Source organism: Neolamprologus brichardi, chromosome 9 (assembly GCF_056152115.1).
Source record: "Neolamprologus brichardi isolate AB-2024 chromosome 9, ASM5615211v1, whole genome shotgun sequence".
In the NCBI taxonomy this organism is placed as follows: domain Eukaryota; kingdom Metazoa; phylum Chordata; class Actinopteri; order Cichliformes; family Cichlidae; genus Neolamprologus; species Neolamprologus brichardi.
Genome location: NC_142112.1, coordinates 374407 through 385693, shown reverse-complemented (window position 1 = coordinate 385693; position 11287 = coordinate 374407). Strand labels below are relative to the sequence as shown.

At 42.9% G+C, this 11287-nt stretch overlaps 1 protein-coding gene across 1 annotated transcript; it reads left to right on the top strand.

The window, feature by feature from the left end:
* Nucleotides 1-7567: 7567 nt before the first annotated feature.
* LOC148101061 (uncharacterized) lies at nt 7568-10784 on the top strand. Its single transcript, XM_087845773.1, has one exon. The coding sequence runs from the start codon at nt 7568-7570 to the stop codon at nt 9161-9163; it is 1596 nt and encodes a 531-aa protein (XP_087701899.1). The 3' UTR covers nt 9164-10784.
* Nucleotides 10785-11287: the final 503 nt, after the last annotated feature.

Below are 11287 nucleotides of genomic sequence, written 5' to 3'. Positions count from 1 at the left end.
TGGTCGGTGTATTCCAACCCACCTCTGGCGCTGGTGCCCTGCCCTCGATTTTAAATGCATATAGACACTAAGGGTTTTCGGGAGGAGCCGTGCTGCTCTCTGATAGGAAGCAGGAACCATGCTCTCCTGTGTTTTAAATGCACTTTAGAACAGCACACAGCAACACTACATATGAGCGGGCGGAGGGAGGTTTGGGGTCTTCACTCACCCCGGTTCTGTTAGCCGTCAGGGCTGGGGGGCTGGGAGGAGGTGCTGGCCGTCAGATTGGGGTCTGGGATGCGGGGCCTCCCTGCTACTGCAGATAAGGAGGCGGTCCGCTTCCCTCCACCCCAGAGAGAAGGGTTACATCTCCTGGGTCTAGGTGCGGCTTGCCCCTCTGGGGGCGGGGGTACCTGGACCTGGGATATAGAGTATGTTTGGGGAGTGTGATTGTCTGTGCGGTGTCTATTTGTGTCTGTCTACACGTTGGGTGAGTGCCGAGTATTTGGTTGTGTATATGGGGGTGGGAATGCACGTTTGTGTCCGCGTGCGCCTGTTCGTCTGTGTCTATATGTCAGGTTGGGTCTTAGACTCAACCTCTCTGGGTACATCTCAGGCCCTCCAAAGTATGGAGGCCTATCTCCCCTCACCACACCCGGTGGTTGATGCCCTCAGACGTTGGTGTGTTGGTGGTTCTTGTCGACTGGGGCTGGGCGCTCATGTATGTACCGGCTCACTCCTGGTGGCCGATTGGCGGGGCCTGGCTCCTGTGGCCCGGCTGGGCCCCGTTCCGGGGGGTGGGGTGCCCTCAGGCCTCTGGCTTCTGGGCCTGAAGCTCGATCCTCTCTGGCACAGCTGGCTGCTGGCAGAGCCTGTGGGCACGCCACTGCAACCCCCTCTGGCCTCTGCTCCATAGCTGCTGGGTGACCTCTCGTTTGGGGCTCTACTCAGCTCTTCCCAGGAGGGTGGCACGGTTCGACCCCTTTGGTGGTCCTCCTCGGGTCCTCGTACTCTGGGGCCTCTGGATGTCTGGGGCCTGGATCTCCTCCATACCTGCTTCATGCCCTGGGGGATGGGGCTATGGCTCCCCACACTCCCTTGCAGATCGTTACATGGAGAAACCTTTGGAATACAAGTGTGCTGATCCACACAGGTGTGCACACAGGTGTACACACGGGTGTTCACAGACGCGGACTACACCTTTCTTGGCTGCTGCCTCAAAGCACATTGTGCGCTGTCTATCTTACGTGCTGCACAATAGCGTTTAATATTTAGTATCTACTGTTATCTACTGCTAGCTAGTTTATTGTGATGGTGCTGTATTTATTATGTTGCTCTTTTTATTTGTTTTCTCTTCTGTTTTTTTTTTCTCCATACAGGTGATCCAGGTGTTTTGTTTGTTTTTCTTTCTTCCTTCCCCCCTTTCTCACCGTCTCGTCTCCCCTCTGTTTTTCTTTCTCTCCCTCTCTTTCATTCATTCTTTCTCCCTGTCCAATCCCCCAGTCATTTCTGTCCCATTTGTTGCAACCGAAAAAAAAAAAAAAAAAAATACATAATTATAATAAAGGTCAATCAAATGGACCAATATGGCAAGGCCATGATGATCCACTTGGTAAAATAAATCCGCTTGGCATCTTTCTTGGCCTTAAGACAACAATTCTGATGGCTAAAGATCCAAACGGGACAAAAAAAAAAATGGTACGATATTTTGTACATTTGAAAGTTTTATCTTGTTAGCTTGTAGTAAGAGTGTAACAAGATAGTTTACGATGTTACGATGTTAGTTAGCTAATACAATATTTTGTCATTTCAGTTTTACGATGGTCAAAGAGAAGGCAATGGTCAGAGGCCATTCTTCAATAAATTAGCGCAAAAAGGAAAATAAGTCTGGTTATTAGAGCATCATTATCTCGCTGTCTAGCTGGTGAAACTAAGAAACTCAGGGCGAGGACAGCATGATCTGAATGTTGAAGACAAACACACAAATATCTCTGCTTATTATGAGGCTAAAACCTTGATATAGACATAACAGTTTATAATCTGTCAGCAGCATATAACAACCCTGTACACCAGCACTGTGCTTATATTAGACTTTAATCAACATATAGTTATGATTTCATCACATTAGCTAAAAAAAAAAGCCCTTATTGTTTTATTGACATATTGGATTTGTATGTGGTGTGTTTGATAAATGATGTATCACACAGTGAGATGTGCTGCAAACAAACTAACACACTAACTTTGTGTTCTTCAAACACTGAGGAGTTTTTGTTGGGTTACCAGGTTAGCTTGTGTTGGCTTTTTTTTATATGAGAGAGAAAACAAATATGCTCCAATGAGACGTTTTCACACTTTATGATCAAACAGAATTTCAGATGAGTTTTCCAAGGCTCCATGGACCTCCATCTCTCTGGCTCAGAGACAAAGGTCGTGTCCAAATTCATGGGCTGCATCCTCCTTAGGACCCGGCCTTCGTGGTCAACGTGGGCCGGGTCCTCAGAAGGTCGGGTAGGCCGGAAGTAAACAGCTGTGAAATTGGACGGTCTAACCTTCTGATTAGCGCCACCACTGTCTCGGTGGAGTTTAATAAACTCGGCCGTCTGCTCCTTGCTATGTAAAATATAACAGGACACTGGCGTAAATTATCGACCGTCTCACACTTGTGTTTAATCAGTTTTCTGTTTGACGTTTAGTCAGCTGTGTAAAAACCCACCCGGGGGATTAATAAAGTTTTATTTTATCTAATCTAATAACCATAATCTCAGCCAAACCGATTTGCTCACGAACAAACAAAACACTGAAAAAAGCCCAACAATAAAATTTTTATGTTGTCTAAGTGACTTATATATTATGTTTAACTCGAGTAGCGAAAGTCCACGGTGATCTGAAAATGATGTGCCGGGAGTTGTGCCGTTCTCAGCGGCTCCAGTGACCCTCAAACTACCGGCTAGCTATCGAGCTGGTGGGTAGTGTTACGGATTCAAAGTATTGGAGATGGATACAAGAGGAAAACCAAAATAACAACACTGGTCCTGCCGGGTTGAGTCAAACGATGATTTTAATGTACACGCGTGGGAGATGGACACTGTACGCAGACAGCACCAGATCTCAAAACGGTGGAGCATTGATCAAACTCTTAAAGCCTCTAGTGGCCCCCACCTAATCATAAAAGCCTAAACATTCACATTCTTTCTCTCACACAGTGCCTAAGCTACGACCTTGGCTCCCTGTTTACCTGCTCCTGCTGAGATGGGGCAGAAAACCTCTCCGGTATGTTCTGTTCTCTTCTAATCAGACAAATAAGGCGATGACTTTCTGCGAACAGTATTTCTTATAACTCAGCAGTATAATGCATCATAAAACAATATCATTAATTCACAATAAATCAGCAGTCTAATGTAATGCAAATCAGTTTAACAAATGTAATAGTTATCACCTTCTTCTAATTCAGGAGAATAATGCAAACTAAAACTACATAATAATTCACAATCTTTAATTTGGGGTATAACATGGCATAAGGTAATATTATAGTCCCACATTCCCCCTTTTGTGCTCTTTAAAATAAAGAGCTCACCTACACCCTGCAATCCAGTGTTGCCGGGTTCATTTGTTCTTACCCCTGAGGCCCTTTGTCCCCCTTCAACGGGTGAACCATATGTGAGATGACCTCTGTGTTTGCGCAGTCCAGATGCAAGAAAAACTATTATTACAACAACAATAGTAGGTACAGATGACACTCCCATCACTCCCCAGTTCTCCCACAGCTTTATTTTGGTGCTACCTTATACCCTTCAAACGTACTCAGACTAGAACCTCTGTCCGAGGAGCTTTTAGCCTTTATTTTATTGCTGCAGCTACCAGTGTCTTCCAGTCGCGTGATCCTCTGCTCTTCTTTCTTCAACCTCAGGGGTTAGACCACCCTTCAGTCGTTGCACAGATCAGGGGATTATTCTGCCCCGATTTCAAACAATAATCTGTGTATTCTGGGGTCACAGCCGTGTCCCCCTTTTTACCAAGAGCCTCTCGAACCTCGTTGGTCTGGTGTTCCTGGATTTCCGCCAACCCCTTCATGGTTATTGCTGTATTTATGGGATCCATCCTCTCCAGGCCACTAATCGGAGCCCAAACGCCATGACACTTGAACCCAGTTGGTGTCTTGGCCATCTCTGTGTCTGTCTCTGCTGCGAAGGATCCCCATATCTCCGTGACCTCGTCTGGTGTCTGTTCCTTTCTCTGTAAGAGACAGAAAACCAAAACACCTCTCTGCCTAGCCCTAATAATCTAATGATGTTATCCAATGTTCCTTTAGTGATTCAAAATCGGTTTAGCACATCATGTTCAGGACTTCCTGACCAGTAACTTATTCTAATCATAATTTATGTGTGTGTAAGCGTGTTTGCATTTAGCCCTCTGCACTCAAGGCATTTCCTACAGTTTATCAGTCCGGACATCACGCTGAACGAAGCTTATGACCTTCAAAAGACCGAGTGCCAACTCATTATAAGCTCATTTGCAATGAGTATAGGAAAATTATTAAAACCACTAATTTTAACAAAAGACATAAAAAAAAAAATTAGCCATTTTTAATTCTAACATGTGCCCCCCCCCCCTTTTTCACAAAAATCACGTGTTTCATTCAGCCTACCGTCCCATGGTTTCCTCTCCAGTGTGGTACTCAGCTTCTCGTGAACACAGGCATTTTATCTTCTAAACGCTATTCAGTTCATTTCAATGATTAACGCTTAAACATGGAAATAATGATTTATGCTTCTCACTGGTTCTCTAAAAAAAATCTGGAAACTTTTTGGGTCATTATTAGCTTAAGTTTTACCATACCTAAGTTATTATAAGCACAAATGAAGTCATAAAAATGTTCATATAACCCTTGTTTGATGTTAAAACTCAACTTCCCCCCCCTTTTGACACATTCCCACGTGTCAATTCAACGGAGCTAGAAAATTAAAAGAAAAAGTTAGTGACCTCATATCTCAGAAAGTATCAGACTTTTTCCTATCCAGTGTCGTTGCTCCAGTCTTGTTATCCTATGCCAGGGAATGAAATCAATTTAATTGTCATGTTAGATCTGTTCAACTCCTGGCTCCGCCCAGAGACTGCGTCCGCAGAATTGCCTAGAAACAAAACCTGTATTAATATGAACTTCACATATAAAAACGCCTCTGTTAAATTTTATTTCCCCCTGTTTTTCCCTCACTGACCACAGCAGGGGAATCTATGTCTTGATTCAGCCATGAATCCAGCTCACCTGATTCATCAATGAGCCCCACCGTCACTGGCATCTGACAGGGTGGCGCTGCATGTTCTTCCTTTAATGTCACTATTTTCAATCTGTTAATTAGCGTGATTAAACATGAAGTAGACTGCGTCCACAACAAGTCAATAAAGCTGTAAATGTGGCTAAAAATCAATCTATTACCAATCAATAACAAAAGATAGCTTTTATTTTATGCATGCTTTTAGTCAACCACTCACCCAGAGGATCTCCAACCCCAGAAAATTCCTTCTCTTCATTTAATGAGTCTATCCTCCTTCCATGCCCTGGTAACTGGTCCATCCAGAGCCATATCATCTTGAAATATACATACAACAAGCCAAACCACACCTTGGTCACACCAACCCTTTTCCACCCTGAAGATGTCCAACGCCATCTTAGTCTGGACTGTCAAAGTTGACTTTAACGCTGACTTTTCCGACAATCCATTTTATAACATTTCCTGGTCAGATTAGCCAATCTCTGCACACTGGAATAAACATAATCAACATGATCAACATTTTTCCTGCGTGTTATTTCACCATCTTCTTGATTCCAACGCTCCATCCTTATGTGGTTTGCTACTATTTATCTAGAACTCCACTCTGTCTCTAAATGTTTGAAGAATTTTTCATGTTTGGGGTCAAATTTTGAGAATTTGACCATAAGTGAAATTTATGGTGTTATCACCCCCATCGGGGCTTACCTTTCCCACTTTTGATGATATTCCTCCCTATTCTTTGCAAGTACCCCCTTTTGGTGGCGAGAAACTGTTGGTGTGGACAAGTGGGTGCTGTAAAAACAAAAGCTCAGGACAGAACTGTTATCAGTCATGTGCTTCATGCAAAATTTGTATATATTGAATTTCATATTGATCCTCTGAGTGTAATGGTACATTTTAATTTGAATTTATCAAAGCTAAACACAATAATTTTTCTTTCTTTATTTTGCTCTTGTTCTTGTCCAGCACATCAGCCCATGCCCCTGTTGGTTATATCTCTACTTTTTAAATTGCTGACTATTTCAAGAAAGAACCTAAATGACGGGGACCAGTGTTTATTGTTACATATCTCCATTTTGGATGTGACAAGGCTATCATTTCCCTGTTATTCATAGGTATTGTTAAAGTTTTGGCTTTTTCCTCTATAAAAGTTAATTGACTTTTTACAGTGGCCTGCCATGGTTAATAATAACATGTTCAGTCATGAGTGAAATCAAACTTTTTCTTCATTTAGCATTTTACATTCCCAACAATATAATGTGATACATTAATCGAAACACAGCTAATAAAACACAATTTTCTTATTGCAAACATCAGTAAATTGAAATTAGCCACCAAAGGGTTAAGTCTGCAGTTCACACTCATGTGAAGTTACAGTCTCCCCCTTTAGTCTCTGTCATCCTTCTGCTCCTGCAAAAACAAAACAAAGCAAGACAAAACATCCACCCTTCTTTTACAGGCTGGGTGAATTGTTTGTGGACATTTACTAATCCTAAAGTCGGTACCGTTTTTGTGTCAGTATCAAGTCAGTTAAAACTTTTAGTCGTCAGTTCATTACAGTCCAGTCACATGCATACATTCACACAAATTCATACCAGATATTGCTGATAATGGAGTCTCACGCGCAACCTATTCGAGTATCCATCACCAGCAAGATGACATCATCATTTTAAAGGAAAACAGTTCCTTGTTTTTTGGACTGGATTGACTCGCTGCAATCCTTTTAGGCTCAGGACTTCTCATGCGATCAATGTCCCATATAAGTGAATTTCTCCCAAGCCCATTATAATCAGGGAGAAAAATACTTTGCGACTGTTTTCAGTAGCGCTTTAAAGTTCAATCTCTCAGGCCTGGATTAAAGAGCTGATTTGTTAAATCAGGAACTCACAAAATACCAAAATATCACCACCGGTGGATTACACCTCTCAGATGTTCTTATTTCAGTGCACTGTAACAAAAGCAAAAACAAACGTAACCAATAAAATACTAATAAAGTAACAAATACTGGGGCCCATTGAGGCTGCTCCTCCCCCTTTTGTGAGTGCGGACGCTTCATCTCTTTGCTCTTTAAATGCTTTGCTTCTTTTATTGATTTTTATTGATTTTTATGCTGATTTTTCCCTTTTTTCCGTATGAGCTTACCTGCGATAGCTTCTGGACACTTATAGATCATTAGGACTAAAGTGTTCTTAACAGAAACAGCAACATTTTTACAGTTACCTTATCCTCAGCGCTCCGTGTGTCTGTGGCCTAGACACAGCTGAAGCCTGATTACAGCGTCTGGAAAGGTGCTAACCGCTAGGCTAACTAGCAACAAGATGCCTTCCCTCTCCACAGATGACTACCACAGCCTCCTGCAGAAGATTGCAGCACTGGAGGCAAAAATTCATCGCTTAGAAGTAAACGTGGAGGTAAATGGACTGTGTGGAAATGAAACAACCTTGCCTTTGATTCAAAACAATGGCAATGAGCAAGCTAGTACACAGCTAAGGAGCACAGATAACAAGAACAAGAAAGTAGACTTTGTGCAATATTATAAATCCTCAAGCGATAATCCCCCCTTGGACTGTCTTGGTGCAATACCAAGACATAAATCATGTCTCCTGGAAGGGGGAGGACGTATCACAGCCAGAGCACAGCGAGCTGAAATCTCTGAAACCGACTGGCCTTCACTTCCTACGAGACAGAGAAGCTCTTCTACCCCTGTATACGAGAGGAAACAGGACTGGACAACCGTGAATAGGAAGGTTAACAACAAACCTCCAAAACAACTGAATGTGAAACTGCAGAACAGATTTGCTCCACTATCAAAGGACCCTGGATCTATATCGGACAACCATCCATCTAAAAGTAGCGAAGTAAGGTCTGAAAATCTACTGAAAAGTAAAAGGCCACAGGGAAAGCTAAAGGCTAGGCCTGAAACTCTGATTGTGGGTGACTCTGCCGTAAAGGATGTACAAAGAATGTGCGGTAAGAACACTAAAGTCCTCTGCTTTCCTAAGGATATGGTCAACAACCTGAAGGAGAGAATTCTTCGGATTGCAGATGAATATCCAACTGTGACAAACATTGTTCTGCATACAGGGTCAAACGATGTGTCCAAACAACAGTCGGAGGTTCTGAAACAGGACTTTACTGGATTATTAAATACTGTAAACTCTCTGAATGCAGCTGTATTCATCAGTGGACCTGTACCGCCCATCAGAGGAGGAGACGAGAGATTCAGCAGGTTGTTTACACTGAATAAATGGCTCATATCAGCATGTACTGACCACTCAGTGCATTTTATCAACAACTTTAATATTTTTTGGGAACGCAGGCATCTGTTTAAAGCAAATGGATTTAATTTTAACAAGTCAGGGGTGAAACTGTTCACCTCCAACTTGTTTTATTCCATACGTCATCCATCTGTGCTTGGTGCCAAGGCTGAGTTATCTCATAAAGAGGAACAAACAGTACTCCAAGAACAGACAAAGCCCAGCAGAAACCTTGAGGAGGAGCTCCATCTGCCCCCACCCGGGAAGAGCCTCAGAAAGGAGAGACATCAGAGGCAAGAAGAGGGGTCCCTATTTGCCTCCAACTCTCTTAACAACACCAACGACCAGGACCAGGGACCACAATCTTCCCCAGTCCCCCAAACCCCTGACAGGCCATCACCCTCCTCCCCCTCCCTTTCTCCCTCCTCCCCACACCTGAAATTCACTGAGGAGATGATGGAGCGGGTCAATGCTGGGCTCAGATCTACCCCCCGGCCCAATCCCTTTTTGTCCCCCATAAACCCCCCACCAGAGCAGCCAAAGGTTCGCCATCGAGCCCTACCCACAACAGAGCAATCGAAGTCACATTGCCCAGCCTCGCCCCCCTTAGTTCCTCCTTACCACCTTCATGCCCTGTCTCCGCAGTCTGATGTCTGATGTGTGGAGGGTCCGGGCTGCGAGGATTATGGCAGTGGTGACTTTTCCCAGGAGAAGCTGGGACCCTGTTTACTAGAAGGTTTTAAAATTTCTGTACTTTTAGGTGACAGAAGGAGACATGTGGCCTGGTCAAAACACAGAGAGCTGCACTCTAAAAGATCTTTAAATATAGTAAACATACCTTGTGTGCCACAGACTGCTCCCAAACACGAGGGGACAAGTAATACCTCTAAAACACTTAAGTTGGCTTAATTAAATGTTAGATCTTTAGCTGGGAAAACATTTTTAATTAATGATTTAATCACTGAGCACAGCCTTGATTTTATGTTTTTAACTGAAACTTGGTTGGACCAAAGTAACAGTGGAGCTGTTCTCATCGAGACGACCCCTCCTAACTACAGTTTTATCAGTGAGGCCAGGGTGAGCAGGAGAGGAGGAGGGGTTGCTGTCTTATTTAATGAATCATTTCAATGTAAGCAGCTATCTCCTGGAAGTTTTCAGTCTTTTGAATATGTGGCTTTACAGCTGAAGGCCCCATCCAAAGTTGTGTTTCTTAATGTTTACAGGCCTCCCAAATACTGCACAGACTTTTTTAATGATCTCAGTGAACTGCTGTCTGTGATCTGTGTTGATTTCGACTGTGTAATTATTGTTGGGGATTTTAACATCCATGTGGACAACCCTCAGGACAAAGGGACTAAAGACCTGAGTAACACTCTGGGCAACTTTGGGCTGACTCAGCATGTAACAGAGCCCACACATAATAGAGGACACACTCTTGACCTACTGATCTCCAAGGGCCTGAGCATTTCAAAGGTTACTGTGTCTGATGTGGGCCTGTCTGATCATTACTGTGTTTTCTTTGAAAGTAAAATCTCAGCCCACACAAATATATCAACAGCAGTGATCACAAAACGCTGTATAACTGAATACAGTAGTGAGATCTTTAACCAGGTCTTCCCATTAACACCTGACCTGTCCAGAGGTTCAGTCAATAAGCTCGTCAATAGCTTCAATGCTAAAATGTTAAATGTAATGGATACAATTGCTCCCATTAAGGTGAAGGTTATCTCTGGAAGGAAAAAGTCTCCATGGAGAAACTCCACACTAGTGAAAAATGAAAAAAGAGAGTGTAGGAAAGCTGAGCGCAGATGGAGAAAAACAAACCTCCAGGTTCATTATGACATCTATAAAGAGAAACTTCACAATTATAATTTACAACTGAGGAGTGCAAGGAGGTCCTACTTCTCTGACATCATCACCAAAAACAGTCATAATGCTCGGGTCTTATTTTCTACAGTTGACAGGCTAACAAACCCTCCTGTGTCAGTGGCAGCTGAACTTCATTCGACCATGGCCTGCAATGACTTTGCCAAATTCTTCACAGAAAAAATCCAAAAGATTAGACAAGCAATTGGTACATCAACAGCAGATCCAGAATATGTACTGTGTCCACCGAAAAACAGTTTAAACACCATGAAACAGTTTCACCCGATTAACAGCAAAGACCTGGAGGACATCTTAGGTCAACTGAACTCCTCCTCTTGCTGTTTAGATGTCCTGCCAACAAGTTTTTTCAAAAAGGTCTCAAAGACCTTAGAGTCAGACCTGTTACAGATCGTCAATTTTTCTTTATTATCAGGTGTGTTTCCAGAATCACTAAAAACGGCTGTAATTAAACCTGTACTAAAAAAGGACAATCTCGACAAGACACAAATGAACAACTACAGGCCGATCTCAAATCTCCCATTTCTAAGTAAGATCATTGAAAAAACAGTTTCTCAACAGCTCAATTACTTCTTAAAACAGAATAACTGCTATGATGCCTTCCAGTCAGGTTTTAGACAGAACCACAGCACTGAAACCGCTCTGACCAAAGTGTTTAATGACATATGTCTGAATACAGACAGTGGAAAAATGTCAGTCTTAGTTTTACTGGATCTCAGTGCAGCATTTGATACAGTTGACCACAACATATTACTCAAACGACTGGAGAACTGGACAGGTCTTTCAGGAACTGTACTAAACTGGTTCAAAACATACTTAGAAAACAGGAAATACTTTGTATCAATAGGTAACTTCACATCTGAGCAGACAAGTATCACATGTGGAGTTCCCCAAGGT

What these genes read in the sequence shown, in the direction of transcription:
- LOC148101061 (XM_087845773.1), top strand. Translation starts at nt 7,568, where the DNA reads ATGCCTTCCCTCTCCACAGATGACTACCACAGCCTCCTGCAGAAGATT.